General features: G+C 48.4%; 1 protein-coding gene across 1 annotated transcript; it reads left to right on the top strand.

The window, feature by feature from the left end:
* The first annotated feature begins 7723 nt into the window (after nucleotides 1-7723).
* On the top strand, nucleotides 7724-10274 carry LOC109401901 (histidine--tRNA ligase, cytoplasmic). Its single transcript, XM_019674516.3, has 3 exons — nucleotides 7724-8045; nucleotides 8121-9362; nucleotides 9449-10274. The coding sequence occupies exons 1-3, from the start codon at nucleotides 7830-7832 to the stop codon at nucleotides 9650-9652; spliced, it is 1662 nt and encodes a 553-aa protein (XP_019530061.3). The 5' UTR covers nucleotides 7724-7829; the 3' UTR covers nucleotides 9653-10274.
* The last annotated feature ends 4710 nt before the right edge of the window (nucleotides 10275-14984 follow it).

Here is a 14984-nt window from a genome sequence, read left to right as displayed (position 1 = left end):
TTCTTAAAATTAATCTTAAGAATTGTGCAGTTTTCGTGTCATCAGCGGTACAACAATTTCAATCAATTTTTTTCACGAAAAATATGTATAATTTTGTAACTTAATTAGAGCAATATAGTGACCCACATGTATATGCATCTACATCATACGTTTACGTTGGATGAAAATTACTTAAGTAAGATTTATAATAAAATATTCAGAAACTGTTCAACATTTGGGTAGTGTTCAATAATTAGCGAATTACCCTATAAGGACTTGATCAACCGGCACGCTTGACCAGGCTTTGCTTGAACATCAGCCGGAACATCCATGTAGATGGTTTCCTTGAAACGGCCATGCAGGAAAGCAGTCCGTACGTCCATTTGATGAAAGTAGAACTTGCGGTGTACTCCGACGGCTAGAACAGCTCGAATCGTGTCCAACCTTACCACTGGTGCGTAGGTTTCCTCGAAATCTCGTCCTGGCTTTTGGAGATAGCCTTTCGCCACTAATCTGGTTTTGTAGCGGACCAGCCTGCCGTTCTGACTTGGGAGGTTTAACGCCTGTTGGACACGTCATTAGCTACCACACGTTGTTCGCTTTTAGGGATTTGAGCTCGTTGTCCACCGCTCGTAACCAGTTCACGCTGTCTTCTCGTCCGTCAATCATAGGTTTGTGGGATATCTGTGTAAAGTTGCTCCGTAGCCATCAAAGTAATCCAAAAACTTACCGGCGAGAGTGCGCTCCCGTTCGCTGCGCCTCACTAACGTTTGTCCGCCGGACTCGCAGTGTTCTGGATGCGAAGGGAGCGCTGACGGTGTTGGATCATCGTTTTGAGCTTCATTGTGGTAGAGTTGATCATCTGCATCTTCAACATCATCACCGGCCTCGACTTCGACAGGTTGAACACGTCCATCGTCCTCTTCTTGTTCGACCGGCAATACTACCTCCAATGGTTTCTGCGACGTTTCGTCCGGTTCGGCAGCATAAGGGAACCTTGTCTCGTCAAACTTGACATCCGCGGGCTACGATGATTCTTCGGTGTTTGCAGTCTCAGAGTTTGTAACCATTCGGTGCGTAGCCCATCATGGTCACCTCTACGCTTTTCGAATCGAGCTTCTTTCTTGATTGGCTTGGTATCCATGCAAAAGCTTCACAGCCGAATATACGTACCTTCTCCAAGTTTGGCTTCGTACCGAACCATAGCTTCGCTGGTGTCATCTTGCACGACAGACTCGTCGTAGGGCTCCGGTTAAGAAGGTACACACCTGTGTAGGCTGCTTCCGACCACAAGTTTTTCGGTGTTTGGGAGTCCAACATCATGGCACGAACCTTCTGCTTCTCAATGAGCGTCCTATTGAAGCGTTCGGCCACGCCGTTTCGTTGAGGAGTATATGCAGTAGTGTGGGACACCAAAATACATTTTACTCCTGTACACTTTTTGAGTTCCATTTTGGCCCCATATCAACTGTGCAAAATTTCAGCTCGATCGGAGAAACTATATTTTAGCGCCAGCCGTTTCAAATTTTCATACGATTTACTATGGGGAAAATCACTTTTTTAAAGAAAAATCACCACAGGTTGCCCCTTAACCCCTAAAAATATATCGATGAATGATTTCTGTTGGAAATTTTACGAGGAACAAACCCTCTGAAGACCGCAAAGCGATCGAAGGCATGTGGAAAAAGTTATTGACTGAAAACCGAATGACATTCCCACGCTGTTTAACACGTAAGGAATAACAATAAATAATAAAATCTCGTCATTTTATCGATCGGGTAAGGCTTAATAACTTTTTCCACGAATGTCGCATCGCTTTGCGGTCTTCGGTGGTCTGATTCCTCGTGAAGTTATTTATCTACAGAAATCATTCAACGACTTATTTTTAGGGATCAATGGTTGACCTCCAGCGATTTTTCTTTGAAGAGGTAAATTTTCCCCATAGTAAATCGTATGAAAAACTAAGAATGGCGGGCGCTAAAATATAGTTTCTTCGATCGATCTGAAATTTTGCACAGTTGATATGGAACCAAAATGGAGCTCAAAAAGTATACAGGAGTTGGAGTTTTTCCATTTTTTATATTTTCCCATATAAACCGTGTACCAGGCTAATATGCAGTCTTCGGCTCGACTTGAATACCTTTGGCCTTGTACCGTATCTTCTGCACGTTGGAACAATATTCTCTTCCTTGGTCCACTGTGAGCCTTGATATTGCTTTCCCAGTCGCTGCGGTTGCCATGGCTTCAAACTTGCGAAACTTTTCGAAAACTTGGGACTTCTTGTTCATCAAGTAGATGACCGAAAAGTGGGTGTAGTCATCTATGAATGATATAAAATATCGCGAACCGTCCCACGCCGGTGGATCAATCGGACCACAGACGTCCGAGTGTATTCGCTCCAGCACCCGTGTCGCTCGATGCCTGGTTGCGCTGAAGGGTCCACGGCATTGCTTACCTTGTACGCAAGGATCGCAGAATTCGAGGGGTCTTGGCTTCATGTTGATTCCTTCAACCATGTTCTGTTGCACCAATTTCATCATAGCTTGCTCGTTGAGGTGGCCGAGTCGACGATGCCACAATCCACTGGTCTCCGCTTGGCACACGTTCGCCGTAGATGAGTCTACGCCAGTCCAGTGGCAGGCATTGTTGTCAACATCTCTTTTGTTATAACGGGCCCAAAATGTGTTGATCAAACGAAAACGGGCCCCTAATGTCTGTACTGTCACTCCATGTTATTGATATAGGCATGTCAAAGGCGTGGTCTACGCTAACCTGTAGTTCATACAAACTGCCTTTTAGGTGAGCTGTATCAATAACTTGGCCTTCTTTCCGCAGCACTGCTTGACGTCCATCGAACAGCACGGAATTCCAGCACTCGCCAATCGCTTGACCGACATCAGATTGTCCCTCAAATCAGGGATGTACAGTACGTCGTTGATGATGACCGGAACACCTTTGTTGCTGCATCCATTAATCACTCCCTTGGTCTTCGCAACGAGACTTTCCCCATCCTTTGCCACTTGAATGACGATCGGATTGGATAATCTTGATGACCGCGAGAACACCCTGATGTCGTTAACCAAATGGTCGTTTGATCCTGAGTCCAGCTTGAAAATTAACTTCTCAATTCGGCTCGGAATCTTCTCCTCACGGTTGACCATAAAACTTACGGCTTTGTTTCCCGCAGCAACGTTGGCTTCACTACCGCCCTTCTGGCGACAGTCTTTCTTCATGTGGCCCTTCCGATCGCATTTATGGTACTTCCGTTGAACGTTGCCTCAGGTTTCATCTTGCCTTTGTCGCCGGCGATTTTCGAGATGTCCGACTGTGGAGAACTTCGCCACTTCTTAGGAATCAAGATTGCATACGATTAGGAGGCTGGAGTGATGCAGCTATCGCAAGTCACAAGCATTGACTGACTGATGATCGAGATGAGCGAATGCAATCCGGTTCGAACACCGATGGAGAAAGGGTTATCACTGAAGCTGACGGGGCAACGTACCGATGAACCATACCGAGAGCTGTTAGGATCGTTGATGCACCTCATGTTGTGCGTACGGCCAGATGTTTGCTTTCCGGCTAGATACTTGGGCCGCTTCCAGCAAAACCCTTCTACTCAACATTGGCAAGCCCTGAAGCGTGTAGTTCGGTACATGCAAGGAACAAAGGACACAAAATTACTATTTCGACTGGATACATCAAGTTCACCGTTAACCGGGTATGCGGATGCAGATTGTGCGGCGGACACGAATGACCGGAAATCGGTAAGCGGTTATCTGTTCCAAATGTTTGGATGTTCCGTGTCCTGGTGCAGTAAAAAACAGCCTACCGTAGCAACGTCATCCAGCGAGGCCGAGTATGTTGCTTTAAGCATGGCTGCAAGGGATTTTGGAGAACCTGCAAGAAACTGCTAAGCATGTTACAGCCTGTTACCATCTACGAAGACAACAGGGGCTGTATCTGCATGGCGAAGAATTTCGAAACAAAGCGGACAATTGATATCAAGTATCATTTTATGCGTGACCATGTGGCTTCTGGATCTCTGAACATTGAACCCATCAGGACCCAGGACCAATAAGCCGACGTTTTCACCAAGCCGTTGGTGTTCTCAAGATTCAAGACTCTTCGGACCTAGGATTAATTGCTTGAGAGGGGGTGTAATCAAGTAGCCAACCAGTAAGTTGTTTAACAACGCTACCCTAGAAACCCTCTAGTTACATAAGTTGTTTATACCAAATAAATGTTCATTAGTCAGTTTGCTATCGCCAAGCTCAGACGTTTCTTCAAACCCTCCGGAGTTTTCCCGACAAGTAGCACCACTACTCTACAAATAATCTGACATCTCTGGTCCTTATTACAGAAAATCTGTGGTTTGAACATGGCAGAAGGTGCAGATGTAGAAAAACATTTGTTTGAACTGGAAGAACTGTACGGCCAAGCTCTTGAAGTACCTATGAAGATCGCTATGCTGTTAAAAAGTTTGTTTGAGTCCTACAGTGGCCTCGTGACGGCACTGGAAAGTAGGCCGGAGGCAGATTTAACGGTGGCATTAGTGAAGCAGAAGTTGCTGGACGAACACCAGCGACAAGCTGAACCTAGTGCGGGTTCTAGTGAGTCGGCTATGAAACTACAGGGGAAAGGACAACAGAAGCAGAAAGTGTGCTATCATTGTAAGAAGCCAGGACACTTCAGAAGAGATTGCCGTGAGTTGCGATCGAAGAAAAGTGATGACAATCATAGAAGTGAAAAAGCTGATAAAGTAAATGTGAAGAAGGACGGGGCGAATGTGAGGCAGACCGCTGAAAAGGTCAAGCCGGTCTGTTTCACCATCGGCGGCGGTCGAAGGAAAGACTGCTGGTACATCGATAGTGGCTGCTCGTGTCATATGACGAACAACCGAGCCTTCATCACGGACCTAGACGATAGAAAGTGTTTTGAAGTGGTACTAGCAGACGGTTCAGCGTCAAAGTCCCGTGGAATGGGTGAAGGTATATTGTAAAGTGTGTGGATCAGGAAGGAAACGCAGTGGAGGTGAAGCTCACGGAGGTGTTGTACATCCCCGCTTTGGATAGTGGACTAATATCTGTCAGGAAACTAACCCAGAAAGGTTTCGCTGTGAATTTCTTGAGGTCGAGCTGTTCAATCGTGAGTGAAGGTGGTAAGACTGTAGCGATGACATTGGGGATGGCGAATGGACGACAGTTTTAAGTTCCGGAGCCGATTGGGCACGAGGAGCTACCTGAACAGGATCATGAACAGAAAGTATCGCCGCGAAAGCAACAACAGCAGCCGACCGTCGACGAACAAGATGAGTCCGAAGAGGAATTCTACGGCTGGGACGATCAAGCAGTACAAGAAAATCCAATGCAGCGAAGAAAGAAGAGGTCGACAAGAGGAGTTCGCCCACGGCGATTCGACGATTTTGTAGTGGATATTGCTATGACCGTTGAAGAGGATCCGTCGTCGTACGAAAAAGCAGTTCGGAGCTCGGAGAGTGAATTGTGCAAAGCAGCAATGCAAGGAGAGTACGAGTCGCTGATAACGAATAGAACGTGGGTTCTAGCTGAACTACCTGCTGGATGAAACGCGATTGGCAGCAAGTGGGTGTTTAAGAAGAAAAAAGATAGTGGCGGAAACGTTTGCAAATTCAAAGCTCGACTAGTTGCGCAAGGTTTCTCCAAGCAGTTTGGTGTGGACTATGACACCGTCTTCGCTCTCGTCGCTGCACAAACAACGCTGAGCACCCTGTTAAGTGTTGTCGGAAAGAAGAAGAAGTACGCCATCTGGATTATAGATAGTAGAGTAAACATAGATCCGCGGACACCGCTGACTAAAATGTTTCAAGCGTGTAAGTAGTAATTTTCAAGAGTTCGACGGTTGAATATGACGTCATCCGCTCCATTGATGTTGTCCAAATCGTGACGTCATGCTCGTTTGGATACAGATTTTGACAGTTCGTTTGGATACAATGGATTCATCAACACGGATCTATGTTTACTCTACTATCTATAATCTGGATGTGGAGAATGCTTATTTGCATGGCCAGTTGAAGGAGGATCTGTATGTGCAGCAACCGAAAGGATTTGTGCGCCGCGGCGAAGAAAAGTTAGTCTGTCGACTTCAACGAAGCTTGTATGGACTGAAACAAGGTGCCAAGATGTGGAGCGATACGATTTGTGCCATTCTCTGAGAAATAGGATTCCACCAGTCGCGGGCAGATCCGTGTTTGTTCTCCAAAAGTATTTTCGGAAAACAGATCTACCTGCTAATCTACGTTGACGACATCATCGTTCCAAGTGAAGTTGAGAAGGAGATTGACCAAATCGAGAGCCAGTCGAAGAGGAAAGTGAAATAATCGTCGCTTGGTGAGGTCAACTACTTCCTTGGGATTCGTGTCAGCAGAGATGAAGACGGATACTATGCTTTGGATCAACAGAGCTACATAGCGAAGATTGCCACGAAATTTGGTTTGGACCGCGCGAAAGGCTCAAGCATTCCATTGGATGTCGGATTCTCTACAGAAGCAGAGAAGGAAGCCAGCCGCTACCCAACAATATGAAGTAGCATTGCCTGGTCGGAGCGTGTCAATCATTTGCCGAAAAGTCAGCAAACCTACTGAAACGGATTGGTCGGAGTTGAAGCGGGCAATGCGCTACTTGGTGAAGATCATGGACTACAGACTCAAGCTTTCTTGTGATAGTGAAAACCCCTTCAAACTGATCGGCTACAGCGACGCCGATTGGAGCAGCGATACAACGGATCGGAAGTCCAATACCGGCTTCGTATTTCAAATAGGAGGAGCAACTATCTGCTAAACGAGCCGCAAACAAATGGGTGTGGCGTTGTCTAGCATGGAGGCGGAATACGTAGCACTGTCCGAAGCCTGCAGAGAGCTACTGTGTCGGGTTCAACCAACAGGAGCCCACGATTATGTTCGTGGACAACATCATTTGCATCGATTTCGTCACTGTAGATCGAACATCAAGGCGCTCCAAGCATATCGATACCCGAAGGTTCTTCGCCAAGGATTTGTCGGAAAAGGTTTGGTGAGCATTCGTTATTGGCCGTCCGAATCTATGGTCGCCGATACCCTAACCAAACCCCTAGGATCCATCAAGCAACAACAGTTCGCAGCAATATTGGGTCTTATCGGAGGCAGTGGCCGCTGACAATTTCGAGGAGGAGTGTCGACAGTAGAACATCTGTTCCTATGTCTATGGACGGGCCATACCCCGGGAAATTTATTCTAGAAATTTTGGTTCGGGGGGGTGGTTAACCTCAAATTTTGGAAGATTGACAGAGAGGCATCTAACTGCGAAACCCTCTTCCCTTTAACCCTCAGTGATGAACTAGCTTCTGGCTGAAAATCTCGATTGCCTCCTGATATGGAACATCTTTCAATGTTTGGCTCATTTAACTCAGAAACTCATTATTTATCGTGAGAATATTTGGTTGAATCGGTCTGATCGCCGTGGGTAACGGAAAATCCGGATTTCCGGGCACATTTTTTATACAGTAACATTTACAGAAAAGTTTATAAATAGGCAGCTTGTAAAATTCTACTTCAAATCCCGAATTTCTGGAATATAATCTCAACTTTTAATCGTCTTAAATATATGTTAGTCGCTTATTATTGCATGTATGTGATGCGTTAGTGCTTACTTGATGTTGATTAATATTCGTTTTCTCTTTTTCCTTTTTGTATGGCTGAAAATCTTCCCTTACTGTTGAAATCAGTGAGCATCATCTCTAACTGTAGTCAAGATCATTAAACATTTGGAAACATAAATTGATAAGCTAAAGGTTCTCACCTAAACTGGGTGTTAAGATCAAGTAGCCGCTCAAATAACATGCTTAGCCAAATGCGTCCGAGGGGCTTCAACGCGATAACCATACTCCAAAGGTCACTCACCAAAACGGCCACCGCCTATGCTTCTCCATTCGCCGTAAACCACCGTCGGATCAATGCCCTCGATGGCCATAGCAATTGCCGGTTCTGTTCGTGCGCCAAGCCGGCTGCGTTCCAACTCAAACCTAACGACAAAATATTCCACCAAATCACACAGGTTCGCGTCACCGTCGGAATGACCCGGTTCCACACGTAGTCTAATCCCGATTTCCCCTCTTTCTCTTCATTACAGATCGATGAGGAGGTCGCCAAGCTGTTGGCCCTCAAGGCCAAACTGCAGGACGAACCGGAGCGGGCCAACAAGAATATCACACTGAAAACGCCGAAAGGCACCCGGGACTATGGCCCGGAAGCGATGGCCCTCCGAATGGACATCCTGGAGCGGGTGAAGACCATCTTCAAGAAGCACGGCGCCGAAACGATCGATACGCCGGTGTTTGAGCTGAAGGAAGTGCTCACCGGAAAGTACGGTGAGGACAGCAAACTGATCTACGACCTGAAGGATCAGGGCGGGGAGATTTTGGCGCTGCGGTACGATCTGACGGTGCCGTTTGCCCGGTTCGTCGGCATGGGCAACGTGTTCAACATCCGGCGGTATCACATCGCGAAGGTCTACCGGAGGGACAACCCGGCTATGACCCGCGGACGCTATCGGGAGTTCTATCAGTGCGATTTCGACATTGCCGGAACGTACGATCCGATGCTGCCGGATGCGGAGTGCGTCAAGGTCGTGGCGGAGATTCTGACCGAGCTGGATATTGGGGAGTTTGTGGTGAAGTTGAATCATCGGAAACTGTTGGACGGAATGTTCGAGGCTTGTGGCGTGCCGGCGGATAAGTTCCGGACGATCTGCTCGTCGGTGGACAAGTTGGATAAGACCCCGTGGGAGGAGGTCCGGAAGGAGATGATGGACGAGAAAGGTTTGGAGGGGGAGATTGCCGATCGGATTGGGGAGTATGTGAGGATGAATGGCGGAGCGGAATTGGTGGACAAGCTGGCGGAGGATGAGAAACTTAAGAATATTAAGTCGGCAGTCGAAGGAATTGAAGATATGCGACTGTTGCTGCAGTATTGCGAAATATTCGGACTTAAGGACAAGATCGTGTTCGATCTTAGCTTGGCCCGGGGATTGGATTACTACACGGGAGTTATCTACGAAGCGGTTCTGAAGGCAGAACCGTTACCGGTGGAAAACGGTAAGAAAGGAAAGGACAAGGAAGAGGAAGTCAGTGTTGGGTCGGTGGCCGGAGGTGGACGGTACGACAATCTGGTGGGGATGTTCAACCCAAAGCGGAAACAGGTTCCGTGCGTGGGTGTTTCAATCGGCGTGGAGCGAATCTTTTCGATTCTGGAGGCCAAGAGCCAGCAGAAGATCCGAACGACGGAGATCGAGGTTTACGTGGCGTCAGCGCACAAGGGACTGCATTTGAAGCGGATGGAAGTGCTGAACAAGCTGTGGGATGCTGGCGTTAAGGTAAGATTCGCAGTTCTACAGAATTTCGGTAAACCATGAGGAGTTCCGATTCAAAAATTCGTCTCAATTTTCCCATTTTTCCTCAGGCGGAACACCCCTACAAGCAGAACCCCAAACTGCTGGCCCAGTTGCAGTACTGCGAAGAGAACCAGATTCCCTTCGCGGTGGTTCTCGGCGATGGTGAGCTATCGCGGGGTGTCGTCAAGCTGCGAGAAATCTCCACCCGAAAGGAGGACGAAGTACCGTTGGAATCACTGGCGGAGGAGATCCGGAAACGACTGACGGTTTGAAGTTTGAAGTAGTATGTTTATAGTGTCCAATCCAGACAGAAAATCAGCGACAAGAAATTTCAAGACATGATGGGAAATAGTTGATAGGAAGGATCATTTTAAGAATTCGTGACTTCGGAGTCTAACATACATATGGTTAAGCAATAGTACACACATTTGCATACAAACCAACGATCTTGGGGTTTTTCAGGCATTTATCTCTTGGGAGAGCTTTGGCAAAAGTCCTTTGAAATTGCAGTTAATTGTCTAGTTTACAATTTTCACTATGGTACTGTTATAGTCATCTCATATTCCCGGGTTTTACACATAGTCCTACACTATCGTACTTAGCAACGAATAGTTAGGAGCAATCAATTTGATTGAAATCATCCTATTTAAACCCCATTGTGGCAGACACAACTTTGTTGAAAAGCCCTTGAAACGAAATTATTTATCAAGGATGTCATAAATTCACTTCCAAATATTTGCCGTAGTGTAGGTACATAGTTAACTATTGAACGTGCATACATAATATCATTGATAACAATAATAACTAGATATAAATCGCTACGAACTATGCTTAAAATTTGCACTTTTATATTTAACTTTATGTTTGCTAAATTATACTGTGAATTTGAATGCATATTATTGTTTGAAATTCATGAAAGAAAATTCTATTCTCTTCTCTCCCATAAGACCGTAGCGGGGTCTTAAAGTATGCTTCCGGCCTGTATCCAGCTTAGGCTACTGAGTGGAAGTTGATTCAGCTGAGCTCTCCTGAATAACGCTGATCCAGTTCTGAGCTCAGTCACCACAAAGCCTGTGTCGACTCTTGGGTGGCCTCCCTGCTTGCATAGATAACCATCAGGTGCATTGACAGAAAAAGAGAGCGGAGCAACTAGACGAGTTGATCGATAACACCAGTGGGCGGGAGAACCATCAGCAATGACCTTAAGCATGGTCTGCTGAATCCGCGCAAATCGGTGGCCCTGGCCAAGAAGGAGTACGACCTTTTGTTCGAGGAGCGGAGCACGATCGATGTGAGAAAAGAGGAGCGGTCCACCCACACGGACTGCTTCTTCTTTGTTGAAAACTCGACGATGGCGCACGAAACCATGCAGCTCTCGGGAACCGTAGGGGAGAGGGCAAACTGCCCTACGGCTTGACATGGATGAACGGCCGAAACCTGCTGGACAAGTCACGGCCCATTGTGGGTCGGCAGAGAACGACGGATCGTCGAAGACGAAGGGAACGGCCAGCACGAGTAGCCAGGTATCCAAACCGGGTGCTAACCGTGCTAGACGAAACCGGGACAAAGATAGCCCCAAAAAGTTGACCCTTGAAGCCGAGGACGGAGCCCGAACGGATATGAGGAGAACAAGGTGAGAAAAGTCAAACCAACCCGCAAGGGCGGTAGGGCCGACGATCGAGTCCTCAAGACCGAAGTGGACACATACGCCAAGGTTCTCAGGTTTATGCGACTGGAAAAATCAACTCATCGCTAGGATCCCATACAAAAAGCATCAGCGCGCCAGGGCGGGAGAGATGATGAAGTTGCGGAAAAAGGAGACATCCAGGAAAGACACAAGTCACTAGTCAAAGAGGTTCTGGGTAAGAAGGTGCTGGGTGCTGGTGACAGCCTTGGCCGCAGTGTCGACCCTCAAGCATTTATGAGCCGCCGTAGGCATACTTCAAGAGTTCCAATGTGAACGCCTCCACAGCCTTGATCCAGTGGGCAGTAGTAAACTCCACTTCTTCGATCGATTCACCGTAGACTTCCAGTGTAATATCATCAGCGAAGACGACGATCTTCACTCCCAACGGGAACTCTACTGCACAGTAGCGAATTCCCCTTCTCTTACGCCGGAGCGCTATCTCGGCGATTTTTGTAATCGGCGAGATCATTTACACCCTCAGTGTACCTCAACATTCTATTAAGAATGATCTTTTCGAGCACCTTCCCCGCCGTGTCGATCAAGCATATTTGTCTATATGCCGACGGGTTCCCTGGGTGGTTTCACCGCCTTTGGCAATAAAATCAGGCTCTTCCTCTTCCAAACTTCCCCGTCCAGGCATTTCTGCATAGCAGACCATCTCGGGAACCTCTGCATTAGCTACTTTTAAGGCCAGGTTTGGAACTCCGTCTGGACTTAGGGCCTTACCTACACTAAGGGTATTTGCTATCCCTGCAAGTTCCACATCGGTGACGCTCTCCTCATCACTAGCCCCAGTCCCCGGCTGCCCTACGGAAGGAGGCCAAGGACTAGGATCATGACGCGGAAAAATCCCATAGATGACCCCCTCCAAAATCTCTGGAGATGGTTCTGTAGAAGCCATTACATCTTTCGTCTTGGCCATCACAATTCTGTAGGCATCACCCGCATCACCCCACGGATACGCATTGGTACTCTGACAGAGACCCTCAAAGCAGGCCTTTTTGCTTGCCCTTATCTCGGTCTTCAGCGCGGTTTTTGCAGCGACGAACACCACCAGCCGTTCGTTCGGCTCTTGCTCAGATCGTGCTCGCTGCATCCGCCGCCTAGCCCGTAGGTAGGCGCGGCGCAGGTCCACAATCACGTCGGTCCACCAGTAAGCCGGTGGTCTCCCATTTCTAGGGTGGACTCGCCTATGCATGGTTGCTTCGCACGCACGCGAGAGCACCGCTACCAGCTCGTCGCCGTCTAAACCTAGTAGGTTTCACTCACGGCGGAGCGCCTCCCTAAATACCCCTTCGTGAAAGTATGATGTCTTGCACCTACGAGGGCTTGGCCTTGTTGCAGTCGATACTGTAGCGAACCGCCAGGTGGTCGCTGTGAGTACATACAGTAGACGTTCGGTCGGTGCAAGCGGTTTAACTGCAATGCTTTCTAACTGCAAGTCCGGTAAGTGCAACAAATTTGCAGTTATCGCAGCGCTTTCCGTCAAAATGGTGCGCCAGGTTAGCCCAAATCAACAGTCGAATGAATTTTACGATTATTTTACGTCAATTGATGGGTTGTTGACGCCAATCTGACGTTACAGTTATCGAATTTTGTTCGCTAAGTGAAACGTAAACATGTTGCAGTTATCGAACGTCTACTGTATAGCTATCGTCTACTTTCCAGTTCAACTACTTGTTAGGCCAGGACTACAAAAAGTAACGTCAGTAATCGACTCCGCACCGTTCCGACTAAAGGTACCGGCATTAGCCAGGTCGACATCTAGTATGACCAGTGTACCTAGCAGGATCTAACCCTGCGCATAACAGCTACAGAAGAACACCCCGTTTCCTGTGGCGACCATTTATTCCTCATAGGTAGGGATACTCCAGACGGGGTATTTATCCGTCCTCCATATTGCCGCTATTTTTATGGACCCATCCGAGACCCAATTTCCGTTGCCAGCGGGTACTCGGTATAGGCCCGCTATGATAATCTAGAAACTGCCTAACGAAGTTGCTGAGCTGCGTCACTGTGGTTCAGGTTCAGCTGCCTTATTTGCACAGCGATTTGTTTACTGCGGCTTTCTTGAAGGCCGGGCACCTTGGACTCGTGCAGCCTTGTGCCTTATGGCCTTGGGCGCCGCATCTTCTGTCTGCTCCTGTCATGGCCGTTTCAGTCCCATGACTCGAGTTCTGGTTTCAGACACCTACAGCAAACCTCTGGTGGCTGTCAGGTGACGCCTTTATTCGCCCTACTTTAACGGAGTTTTTGACGTCCACCACGGGTAGCTGAACCAAAGCTATCTGTGTCCGTACTGCCCCCTTCCGTAGCCTAACGGCTGCGGCGGCCTCCTGCACATCGCACTGTTGCCTCAGTGCCGTGACGAGCTCTTCCACTTTGGTGATCTCGTCTAGATCAAGGTCTAGATCTTTGACCTTCAGAGTCGTCTCATGTGTGAAAGCCCTAACCTTTACTCCCTCACCAAGGACCTCTTCTGACAGCCTCTTGTAAGCGGCGCCCTTGTGATCCTTCTCGCGCTTCAGCTCCAAGTTCATCTCGCCCGTACGAGTACGTCTAATACTGCGCACGGCGGCCCCCTGACCCTCAAGCTTGGCGTCGTTCCGCATCGCCTTCAAGATTTCCGGACTTGGACTGTTCCGTCTGGATGACGAGCGCATCGCCTTTCTCGCGCTTGGCACCTACCGTGTCTTGGCTTGGCGTCCTGCACTCCTACCGGCGGTTTCGTTTTCCTCTTCTTCCGCTCTACCTTAGTCCAAGGAGGGTCCTCCCCTTGGTTCGCCCTACTCTGCAGCTGTTGGGGGCCTAACAACGGTCGCAACCCTTTGTTCCCATCGTTCCGGGACGGGTCAGCCTTTTCAGGCCCACCCTTCCCAGCTTTCCGGGAACCCTGGCTGGGGTCCGACCTTCCAGCATTGTTGCCGACATTCGGGCTTTACGGACGCCGCCAGACAGCTCTTTACCTGACGGCTGCCTCGCCCGCTTCTGCGAGTGCTTGTCACGAGCATTCGCATCCGCCACTTTTCTCGGACTACCGTTTGGGTAAACTTTGGCACTTTCTCCTTCACAGGTTCCGCCGCTGCAGCAGTCAGCATCGCGAGTACCGCGTCCTCCGGTTTATCTTCATCAATCGATACAAGACCGTTTTCAGGTCTTTGCTGATATGCGATTTGGTGGACGCAAAGTCTATGATTTTGCCAAAGCTACTGCTCAGCCACCTCTATTGCTGGCAGTCTTTTTTTCTCTTGACTGACGGCCCTCAGCAGCCACGCTTCGTCCATTATCTCCTCCGGCTGGCTTGCCGTGGAGTGGACTGGAGCTCCCACGCCTGAGCTGCGTACGCAGCTTCCCGCGCCTATTTCTTCGCTTCTCCTTGTTGGAGACCTCATCAACCCGCTTCTTGCGAAGGGGTTGATCGCACCACTACTACTTACACCTTGATTTTGATTTTTGTGTTTAGAATTTATGATTTTCATCCCACGATGACCAAGGGACTCAGTTCTACTAGTGCGCTTACGAGAGAGTCTAGCATGGACGAGAACTGGTCTATCGGCCCCCGGGGGAGCATAGCAACTGCAGTAGTAGACCCCGTCGATCTTCGCAATTGCGAAGCCCTCGCACGTTGTGGAGATTATCTCCTGGACCGGGTACCACCGACCGGTCGTACAGATCGCCGCTTTCTTAGCTTTATCCGCTACCCAGTTCCCGTTGCGATATGGGTCCGAAAGTAGTGCGATGTCTGTACTCGACTCCGACGCTGATTGTCTCAACAACTGCTGCGCGGCTTCACAGTGATTTAAGTTCAACCGTGTGACCTGCGTCATTTTCGGCAGTTCTGTCCTCTCATACTTGGGCACTTAAGTCCACCCGTCACGTGGCCTTTGTTCGCTGTGCAAATCAGACACTTTGGTGCC

Source organism: Aedes albopictus, chromosome 1 (genome assembly GCF_035046485.1).
Source record: "Aedes albopictus strain Foshan chromosome 1, AalbF5, whole genome shotgun sequence".
Lineage (NCBI taxonomy): Eukaryota > Metazoa > Arthropoda > Insecta > Diptera > Culicidae > Aedes > Aedes albopictus.
Note: the sequence above shows the minus strand (reverse complement) of the source record. Positions and strands in the feature narration are given on the sequence as shown.

What these genes read in the sequence shown, in the direction of transcription:
- LOC109401901 (XM_019674516.3), top strand. Translation starts at nt 7,830, where the DNA reads ATGCTTAGCCAAATGCGTCCGAGGGGCTTCAACGCGATAACCATACTC. An exon ending in TATTCCACCAAATCACACAG is followed by an intron (nt 8,046 to 8,120) that starts GTTCGCGTCACC and finishes TCTTCATTACAG; the next exon opens with ATCGATGAGGAGGTCGCCAA. An exon ending in TGTGGGATGCTGGCGTTAAG is followed by an intron (nt 9,363 to 9,448) that starts GTAAGATTCGCA and finishes ATTTTTCCTCAG; the next exon opens with GCGGAACACCCCTACAAGCA.